This window comes from Ovis aries, chromosome X (genome assembly GCF_016772045.2).
Source record: "Ovis aries strain OAR_USU_Benz2616 breed Rambouillet chromosome X, ARS-UI_Ramb_v3.0, whole genome shotgun sequence".
In the NCBI taxonomy this organism is placed as follows: Eukaryota; Metazoa; Chordata; class Mammalia; order Artiodactyla; family Bovidae; genus Ovis; species Ovis aries.
Genome location: NC_056080.1, coordinates 24781958 through 24793186, shown reverse-complemented (window position 1 = coordinate 24793186; position 11229 = coordinate 24781958). Strand labels below are relative to the sequence as shown.

At 41.8% G+C, this 11229-nt stretch overlaps 1 protein-coding gene across 1 annotated transcript; it reads left to right on the top strand.

Annotated features, from left to right (window-relative positions):
* The first annotated feature begins 246 nt into the window (after nucleotides 1–246).
* LOC101107506 (melanoma-associated antigen B17-like) lies at nucleotides 247–1278 on the top strand. The gene has a single exon (XM_027963436.2). The coding sequence runs from the start codon at nucleotides 247–249 to the stop codon at nucleotides 1276–1278; it is 1032 nt and encodes a 343-aa protein (XP_027819237.2).
* The last annotated feature ends 9951 nt before the right edge of the window (nucleotides 1279–11229 follow it).

The following is an 11229-nucleotide window of genomic DNA, read 5'->3' as shown; positions in this document are numbered from 1 at the left end:
CTGCTGCGCCCCAGGGCTCACTCTCCCTTGCTACTCAGCGGTCCCAGGAGACAGGCTGAGCAGAACAGAAGCCCTGTGGGACCTAGAGCACTGGCCTCAAGGACCCTCAGAGATGGCTTCCATTCAAGCCAGGGAGGAAGTTCCTTGCTGAAGGTTCTCACAGTATGTCTTGTCCCTCGTCCAGGTGCCCTCCTTGCCTGCTTTCCTGCCCGCATTTCCACCTGCGGCCCCTGACCTGCTGTCAGCATGCCTCGGAAGCACAAGAATAAGTCCCATGGTCGCCTGAAACGCCACCAGGTCTGGAGGGACACTCAGGAGGCCCAGGCCAGTGCTGCTGCAGCCCCAAAGGAGGAGTGCCCCTCCTCTCCCTCTTCTGCCCCTCAGGGTTCTCCCCTGAGCTCCCCTGCTGCTGGCGATCGCCAGGAGCTTCAGGGAGCCATGGCCCCTAGCTCTCCTGATGCAGGGCCTTCCTGTGCAGGATCTGATGAAGGTGCCCAGGGCCCAGAGGAGGAAAGTGCAGGTGCCTCCCAGGCAGACCCTGCCACTCAGAGCACTCGCAAAGATCCTCTGGCCAGGAAGGCCAGGATACTGGTGGAGTTCCTGCTGGAGAAGTACACCAAGAAGGAGCCCATCACACAGAATGCCCTGATGAAAATCGTCAGCAGGAAGTACAGGCAGCACTTCCCTGAGATCCTCAGTACAGCCTGTGAGCGCCTAGAGCTGGTCTTTGGCCTGGAGATGAAGGAAATCGACCGCAGCAGGAACATCTACACCCTCATCAGCAAGCTCAACCTCGGGGGAAACGATTGTCCAAGTGGTGAGGGGGGGCTGCCCAAGTCCGGTCTCCTCATGGTGCTCTTGGGGGTCATCTTCATGAATGGTAACCGCGCCACCGAGGAGGAGATCTGGGAATTCCTCAGTATGTTGGGGATCTATGCTGGGAGGAAGCACTGGATCTTTGGGGAGCCCAGAAGGCTCATCACCAAAGATCTGGTGCAGAAGGAGTACCTGAACTACCGCCAGGTGCCCAATAGTGATCCTCCCCGCTATGAGTTCCTGTGGGGCCCGAGAGCTTGTGCTGAGACCAGTAAGATGAAGGTACTGGAGGTTCTAGCCAAGTTCCATGGTAGGGTCCCTAGTTCCTTCCCAGACCTCTATGAGGAGGCTCTGAGAGAGCAGGCGGAGAGAGCAGGGCTGAGAGGTGCGGCCATGGCTCCAACCATGGCTGAGGCTAGTGCTCCTTCCAGGGCCAAGTCCTGCAGCTCCTCCCACATCTAGGGATGCAGGCAGGGCCCTTTGTTCCCTTTGTGTTGGAAGAGAGTAGTCAGGCTCCTAAATAGTGCAGAGTAGTAGGGGTGGAGGGAACAAAACCCATATCTTCTTACAGTTTTAAATGGTAAGTGAGTTTAGATCTAGTTTGTTTAACAAAATATACATCTGTTTTCTTGTGTTCATATGAGAAATACCTAAGGAACAAAGATTTAAATTGGAAAGGTAAAGAGGTGAAGGAGGTGTTTAGTATTTTCAAATGTTCTTACTTTTGATAAGGTTTATTGTGTTTCAGAATTCAAATGTACGAATTATATAAATCATAGTTTCTAGCTGTTTTAATGTTTTAAAATGTTTAAAATGTTTGGGTATTTGTAACACACACTGAAAGTACTGAATATATTGTTGACAATGCAAACAAGATAACATGACATTAGAAGAGAATGTTTCTTGAAGAGCAGTCAAGCTTCTAAAGAGTGCATGGTAGTAGAGGGTAGAACACATTTATTTCCATCATATTTCTCTCTCTGTTTCACACGAGTAACTTCTACATATTATTTGTTTCTTTTTCTTCAAATATTTTTACTTCTAAGAGGTTGTTTTTCTTCAGAGTATTAATTTGGTAATGGTACTGCTGTTATATTCACTGCTGTTTAAAAGTTTTAAAGGTACAGTTTTGGTAGACATAAAAGACATTCAGGAGCCATCTGTATTGTGTTTCTGATCTGCAAGTAGGTAACATAGCACTGCAAGAGTGATTTTCATGCTAATGTGAAGGAAGACCACAGAAACTATTGAGAAACAAAAAGAAAATGGAGAAAAGAATAGAGTAAAAAGTCTGTAACTTGTGGTTTTACTTATTTCTTTTAAACTTCCTTTTAGTAAAAATAAAAAATACTCTGACTTATTTAGCTCATTTAAGAATATTTGTTTCTTTTGCCCTAATTCACTGCATATTCTCTGCTCTCTCATGGATTAAAAATAAACTCAGATGGGAAGGTGGTATTTGAGGGGTTCATAGTAATCATACCTTCCACTTGTTAAAAACCAATACTTCTTCATCAGTATGCCACTGCTTTATATGTAGTACACGCATTCCAGCATTCATGCAGGACTGGATTTAGCAGACTCCATTTGTGGATGGATAACTTGCCAATTTCTCAAGTTCACAAACTGATGAAGTGACCTTCCTGGGACTAGTCCCCCGATCTGGATTAGTGGACATCCCACAATGCGCCACTTCTCCAGCCTAAGCCAGACATTATGTCTTTTCATTCATTTTTCCTCTAAACACTCCAAAAAATGTGTCTCATTGGATACATAGGGCCCTGTCCCAAAGAACTGTTTTGGAATAAAGTTTAAAAAATGGTGATAAATGAATGGTATGAAAGAAGACAGAACTACTCAGGGACAAGGTGGTCATGAACACATGCAATGTCAGATACCCTGAAAAGATCAACATGCCCTCATTTATCCTTCCTGAGTCTCAGGGACATACAAGCCTTAGCTTAAGCGCTGTGTCCTCAGGTCAATGGACGGAAGAGTCCCAGCCTCTGATAGTTATCAAGGGGAAGATTTTAGAACACTAGGGGTCCCACAAACTATATCCTGCTTCTTGCCTTGTGTGGCCATGGGGAGAGCAGTCTGTCTGAGGTGCGCCTTCCTTTCCTGCAGGGCAAGGGTGGAGGGGTTCTCAGAGAGTTGAAAACCTTGGTCTTGCTGCAACAGCTCCAATTCTGCCCAAGTAGGAGATCCTAACAGGCCTTCATATTATTTACAGTGAGGATACTGGGTGCTGATGAGTGGACCGCCACCACCCTCCATAACAAGGGGGATGGCACAGAGCGACAGGCAAGGGTAGCCGGGGAGTAGCTCTCTCCCCTCCCCTTCTCTTGTCTTAAGAAAGCCTTGGCCACAGGCCAGCTTATTCAACCAGTAGAGAGCATGGATTCCGATATGCTACCAGAAGTCAAGGTAAGAAACCTGATCTAAGACTGGGGGACCACTGACTCCAGAAGAGAGTGGAGCCCTAGAATGTTCTTCTCCTCAGAAGGCCCCAGTAGCTTTGCACACCTCTGGTTCATCCTGTCTTCCAATCCAGAACTTCCAAGAAAGTAATGCCTTTGTGCTGAGGAGCACACCCTGAGGTGAGTGGAGGATGCAGTCTGGGTCTGGTCAGGAGTGAGGATGAGATCCCAGAATGAGGGGCAAGAGGACCACTCAGCCCAGAACATCGGAGACTGTGGAGGCAAACCCCTGAGGTCAGCCCTATGACACCCAGGAGAAAGCTTTCCGGCTGAAGTGCTTCTCTTTCTGCTGGAGTGGTCTCAGGGAGGTGAGAGCCTTGGTCTACTGGGAGAAGCCTCACTTCAGTACAGAGTGGAAACTAGTGACTGCAAATGACGATAAAGGGACTGCACCTAGAACACAGCCCTGCCCATCTATACCTTGCACTGGCAAATTTGGGAACGTGGGCATGATGCACCCCACACATTTCCTTTTAGAGCATCTCAGGAGGTGAGGCTCTGGGGCTCAGGGGTCAACCTCAGGAGGAACTCCAGGTCATGCCAAGAGTCAAGTAGAGGACCATGGGGACTAAAGGAACCACTCACACTATACCACTTTTATAGAATCCCTCCTCTAGGGTCAGCCATGAGCGACCACAGGTTGGCAGCCCTCACATCCTCCGAGGTGGTCTCAGGGAATTTAAGGCTGTAGCATGAGAGGACAGGTCTCATTAGGAGATGGGAAGTCAGTGTGAGGACCTGGAGAGAGGACAGTAATAGTGAAGAGAGGGAGGAAATACACGTCTTCCTAGGAGCCTGACTGAGGACAGGTGCAGCCAGCCATCAGAAGGCCTCAATTTCCAGTCCCAGCTTTCTGTCCTGAGAGACCACAGGTAGATGTGGTAAGGTAGGCAACCTAGTTTCTTGAATGTTGAGTGTTTAGACAGAATTTCTTTTCTAGACAGAGTTTCCTGACATGTTTTTACTCTCTTCTTTCACTTTCATCAAGAGGCTTTTTAGTTTCTTTTCGATTTCTGGCATAAGGGTAGTGCCATCTACATATCTGAGATTATTGATATTTCTCCCAGCAATCTTGATTCTAACTTGTGCTTCATTCAGCCTGGCATTTCACATAATGTACTATGCATACAAGTTAAATAAGCAGGGTGACAATATACAGTCTGATGTACTCCTTTCCCAATTTGTCATCAGTCCATTCTTCCATCCAGTTCTAACTGTTGCTTCCTGATCTGTATACAGATTTCTCAGGAAGGAGGTTAGGTATTCTGGTATTCCCATCTCTTAAGAATTTTCCACATTCTATTGTGATCCACACAGTCAAAAACTTTAAGGGTAGTCAATAAAGCAGAAGTAGATGCTTTTCTGGAATTCTCTTGGTTTTTCTATGATCCGATAGATGTTGGCAATTTGATCTCTGTTTCCTCTGCCTTTTCTAAATCCAGCTTGGACATCTGGACATTCTTGATTCATGTACTATTGAAGCCTAGCATGGAGAATTTTGAGCAGTACTTTGCTAGCATGTGAGATGAGTGCAGTTGTGTGGTAGTTTGAACATTTTTGGCATTGGCTTTCTTTGGGATTGGAATGACAGCTGACCTTTTCCAGTCCTGTGGCCACTGCTGAGTTTTCCAAATTTACTGGCATAGTAAGTGTAGCACTTTAGAGCATCATCTTTCAAGAGCTGCAAAAGCTCACCTGGAATTACATCACCTCCAGTAGCTTTGTTTGTAGTGATGCTTCCTAAGGCCCACTTGAATTCGCATTCCAGGATGTCTGTCTCTAGGTGAATGATCACTTCATCGTGGTTATTGGATCATTATGATCTTTTTAGCATAGTTCTTTTGTGTATTCATGCCACCTCTTGTAAATAGCTTCTGTTTCTGTTAGGTCCACAATGTTTCTGTCCTTTCTGAGCCCAATGTTGCATGAAGTGTTCCCTTGGTATCTCAAATTTTCTTGAAGAGATCTCTAGTCTTTCCCATTCTGTTCTTTTCCTCTATTTCTTTGCATTGATCGCTGAAGAAGGCTTTCTTACTTCTTCTTGCTATTCTCTGGAACTCTGCCTTCAGATGCTTATCTTTCCTTTTCTCCTTTGCTTTTTACGTCTCTTCTTTTCACAGCTATTTGTAAGGCCTCCTCAGACAGCCATTTTGCTTTTTTGCATTTCTTTTCCATGGGGATGGTCTTGATCCCTGTCTCCTGTACAATGTCACAAACCTCATTCCATAGTTCATCAGGCACTCTATCTATCAGATCTAGGCCCTTAAATCTATTTCTCACTTCCACTGTATAATCATAAGGGATTTGATTTAAGTCATACCTGAATGGTCTAGCAGTTTTCTCTACTTTCTTCAATTTGAGTCTGAATTTGGTAATAAGGAGTTCATGATCTGAGCCACAGTCAGCTCCTGGTCTTCCTTTTGTTGACTGTATAGAGCTTCTCCATCTTTGGCTGCAAAGAATATAATCAATCTGATTTCGGTGTTGACCATCTGGTGATGTCCATGTGTAGAGTCTTCTCTTGTGTTGTTGGAAAAGGGTGTTTGCTATGACCAGTGCATTTTCTTGGCAAAACACTATTAGTCTTTGCCCTGCTTCATTCTGCATTCCAAGGCCAAATTTGCCTGTTACTCCAGGTGTTTCTTGACTTCCTACTTTTGCATTCCAGTCCCGTATAATGAAAAGGACATCTTTTTTGGGTGTTAGTTCTAAAAGGTCTTGTAGGTCTTCACAGAACCGTTCCACTTCAGCTTCTTCAGCGTTACTGGTTGGGGCATAGACTTGGATTACTGTGATATTAAATGGTTTGCCCTGGAAACGAACAGAGATCATTCTGTCATTTTTGAGATTGCATCCAAGTACTGCATTTCGGACTCTTTTGTTGACCATGATGGCTACTCAATTTCTTCTGAGGGATTCCTGCCCACAGTAGTAGATATAATGGACATCTGAGTTAAATTCACCCATTCCAGTCCAGTTTAGTACACTGATTCCTAGAATGTCAACGTTCACTCTTGCCATCTCTTGTTTGACCACTTCCAATTTGCCTTGATTCATGGACCTGACATTCCAGGTTCCTATGCAATATTACTCTTTACAGCATCAGACCTTGCTTCTATCACCAGTCACATCCACAACTGGGTATTGTTTTTGCTTTGGCTCCATCCCTTCATTCTTTCTGGAGCTATTTCTCCACTGATCTCCAGTAGCATATTGGGCACCTATTTACCTGGGGAGTTTTGCCTTTTCATACTGTTCATGGGGTTCTCAAGGCAAGAATACTGAAGTGGTTTGCCATTTCCTTTTCCAGTGGACCACATTCTGTCAGACCTCTCCACCATGACCCGCCAGTCTTGGGTTGCCCCGCTGGCATGGCTTAGTTTCATTGAGTTAGACAAGGATGTGGTCCTAGTGTGATTAGACTGACTAGTTTTCTGTGAGTATGGTTTCAGTGTGTCTGCCCTCTGATGACCTCTTGCAGCACCTACCATCTTACGTGGGTTTCTCTTACCTTGGGTGTGGGGTATCTCTTCACGGCTGCTCACAGCAAAGCATAGCCGCTGCTCCTTACCTGAACGAGGGGATTCTCCTCACCACCGCCCTTCCTGACCTTCAACATGGGATAGCTCCTCTAGGCCGTCCTTCCCCCTGCGCAGCCACTGCTCCTTGGTTGTTGGGTTGCTCCTCCCAGACGCCACCCCTAGCCTTAGGCATGATACTAAGTGACAAATAAATGAAGTTTTGTTGCAGGTGTTCAAAGTGTCCAGGGAAAGGAGGTCTGAGACCTCGGTGGCAAAAATCTGTTTTCTTTTCCTTTCCAGAGTTATGGACCTGGCAGGATAGACATTGCTGGTAGACTGTTTGCACAATTTTATAAAAATCTTCCTACCAGTGTCTATAATTTGAGTCATTTTAACTGATGGTCAGGGAAAGAGTTGCTAGAAAGCTGGGAGGAACCAAGGGGTCATATTGAATTTCTCATAGCCCCAACTATTTATTTCATTTAAAGCTACTGTTTACGCACTTACTTTCTCCAGTTTGGGAGCTGCTGCTACTGCTGCTGCTGCTAAGTCGCTTCAGTTGAGTCCGACTCTGTGTGACCCCATAGACGGGGGCCTACTGTCTCTGGGATTCTTCAGGCAAGAACACTGGAGTGGGTTGCCATTTCCTTCTCCAATGCATGAAAGTGAAAAGCGAAAAGTGAAGTCGCTCAGTCATGCCCCGACTCTTAGTGACCCCATGGACTGCAGCCTACCAGGCTCCTCCATCCATGGGATTTTCCAGGCAATAGTACTGGGGTGGGGTCTGACTGGTGCCATATTAAATAGACATCAGGATGACAAAAGTCTGGCAATGAAGGGTCAATTTTTTTGGCAGAAGCAAAATGGACTTTATCTACACGTGCCTCAGTGTTCACAGATTCTTTTGTTGTTGATGCCTGTACATAAAAGTCAGCTTCAGTGTTTCTCTGATACTTGGGTTTAGTCCTTTTAGTGTGAGCTTCAATTTTGATGACAGACAACATTCTACTACAGGACATATAAGACTTCCAAAAGTTTATAATAATTCCTGAAACACTTATAATGCACACCTATACAAGTCTGAAAGTGTGAGTTGCTCAGTTGTGTCTGACCCTTTGCGACCCCTTGCCCTGTAGCCCACCAGGCTTCTCTGTCCATGGAATTCTCCAGGTAAGAATACTGGAGTAGGTAGCCATTCCCTTCTCCAGGGGATGTCCCTGACCCAGAGATCGAAGTCAGATCTCTGGCACTGCAGGCAGATTCCTTACTGTCTGAGCCACCTGGTAAGCCAGACACAATGTAAAAAAGGCTTAACATTACTTCTTATTTGGCAATGCTTCCCATGTAATTTAACATAACCAATATTCTTAATTAGTTTAATATCTCTCTTTTTATAAGGAGAGAGAACAAATCTTTGAGATATTTCAGGGGCCCTCTGAAATAACATATACCTCAAAGCTACTTCTAAGTCAAAAAGACGTGTAGAATTTGATTTGGAAGAAGCTTGTCAAAAATATCAAAGAGGCTTTAAAACATTTAGTCACATAGATCACTGGGAAAAAATGCTTAGTTATCCATTTAACCAAAATAACAATTAAAGACTTCATAGGCAAATATAGGTTATATGGTTCTGAATAAAATTTAGCTCTTTTAACATCCAGAGGACTAGGTTTACTTAAGCAATCATGTTCTGATAAAGATAAAACAAGATACTATATATATATATATGTATGTATATGGTCAGATTCCTTCAAGGTAAAGAAAAACTTTCGTAATTTCTTCTTACCAAGAACAAACCCATAGAAAAAAGACAGTTTGTCCTTTGAACAGAGATAAAACCAAATTCCAATTTTATACCAGGTTACTTTTAATACTTAAACTCATTTACTTAATTAAATTGATTCCAATTTTATTTATTCCTGACCACACATAAAATTCCTTTCCAAAGATTTAGTTTTTCACAAAACTTACAATTTTCTATGTTCATTTTAGTTTGTGCCTTTGTTTTCTTTCCCATTTGGGAATAATCAGCCTTACAAAAAACTACTTTCTTTTTCCTTAACAAAAACATCTCCATACCATATAACTTTTATTACCACCAAACACATTCTATTTCTGTTATTATATTCAGTAGCTTTAACCACATATTAAACTTCTTAATCCTTTTAATTTTAATTTTTTAGTGAAAATAAAGAAGTAAACAATTCTTCCTTGTATTAATACTTTGTGGCTCGGCAAGCTTAAAAATACACTGTATAATTTCTAGAAATAGAATAATCTTTCAATAAAGCATAAGGTACATTTATTAATAAACCAAAACATACTTAGTCTCTTGTAGTAAGAGGTGAAATATATGCAAACTTAGACTTGTTCAACAATGAATGTTTTAGTATTTTATCTTATTTGGGAATGACTAAACAGTCAACAAATTTTCATCACTTAATTTAACTTAGCAAAACTCTAAGAGTATAAATTACCAAAGAGATTTAGGAAACAATTTGAGTAGACATATGACAAAACGATTATTTTTAAAAAGTTCACCTAAAAACTCCTATCTCATTTATATCTATTTAATTCTTTTGTCCTTAATAATCATACTTAGATTACTCATGAAAACTTCATTAAAGCATTTAGTCATTATCTTAAGACCTTTTGACTCTTTTTTGTTTGTTTGTTCCAGACAAATGTTGCAACAGAGACATTAGTTCATTTGACTAGTAAACCCAGTAGAACAAAAGTTGGTTATCCATATTTTATTTTATGCTAACTCTGAAGATATACCCATATTAATCCAGTAAGCTTAAATTTAGCTTTTATTTACTGAAGATTTTCTAGCTCATGTGAACTCGAAAAATATCTGGGTTGGTGTTTATTAAACTTTTAAGAATTTTTATATAAGCACTAATTTTTTAAGACAATTAAATAGAGCTTTTTTACAAATATGATTTTGGCAACATAATCTGGAAGTAGAAAGATCCCATATTTATAGTGTATACATATAGACATACAATTAGCTCAAAGTTTTCACCGTAAAACTTTAGTCATGAATCAGGTACAGTACAAAACTCACTGGTTTATAAAAGCAACTGGAATTAATTAAGTATACTCATTCAGATGGGTAAAGTATTTTTCTTTGTTTGTGGAGAAGACTTTTAAGATCCGTATTTTCCCTTGACAAGCAATTTTAAAGAGACTGTTTAAGCAAGGGGGTGTTTTAGCAGTATGAGGTCCATTTTCTATTTTTATTTTTAATTCTACAGACTAAGCTAACCCAGACTCATTCTCAGGTGCTGTGACCTGTGTTAACATTTGAAAGACATGATAGAATTTATAACTTCGAGGGGCAGAGAAAAAAAATGTGAGTTTTCTCCTAGGAGTTTTGGAGCATATCATTCCATTGTGATAAATATTTGAGTAATTACTATTAATTTTTTTCTTAAGTAAAGGAAAATTTTACTCTAATACCCTGATTATTTATAATATCTACAAGCATTTTAGTAGGGATGGACAAAGCCTTGGGACTTGTCAAGTTAGGTGTGTTTTGACTTGCTTCTAGAATTGTATTTCTGATTTTATATTTACAAGACAAAGACCGTTGTTTTTGTTAGCCTTTGGCTCCAGCTGATTTGTTCTGAGATTACGTGTAGGAGGTCCTGAAAATTTACTGAGGAAGCAGGATTATTTTTAAGGAGAATTTTGTTGGATTTCTGTTTAAGTTCTTTCATCATAATAAGGAATATCTTAAGGGCAGTCATTATAATTTTTTTTTCCTTTCAATTTGATCCTCATGTAAGTATCAATATGACAGATGTTTATGATGACAGCTCCCACAAAATGTTTTCCTTTTAAATACAGCCAATTTAAAGGATCCATCATCTGGCCATTGGCAAGTAGGCTCTTATATTAATTTCAAACAGCAACTCAAACCAGTAAGTTTTTTTTTTTTATTATTGCTTAACCAAAGATGCAAGAAACATATAACAAGAGAGTATTTAGCCTTCACAAGATCCAGAAAGTTCATTCCCAGAGTTAGTCAAAAAAGCAAAAGCCTTTTTGTTGCTACAGGTGGTATGAATGATGTAGTGAAAACAAGCTCTCTAGTGTCCCACAAAATGTGGGGCACTCTAGCCATAAGCTCACTAATTCATGACACCAGGCAGGCACTATTGGCATGAGGCTTTCCAGTGCTAACAAGAAACACAAGCTGAGATGACAAATGCCCCTTATGGACCAGGACCCCTTATGACAAGCCCCCCTGAGAGCTGGCCCAACCAGACAAAGGGAGTGCTGCTGGTGGCTTCATGTCTTGGAACTCCAGTCTATTCAACAAGCCACCAGATATACCCCAGTAAATGTACCTCCTGGATGGCAGAGATCAGACAGAATATTCTCACTGGACAAAATGATGAGCT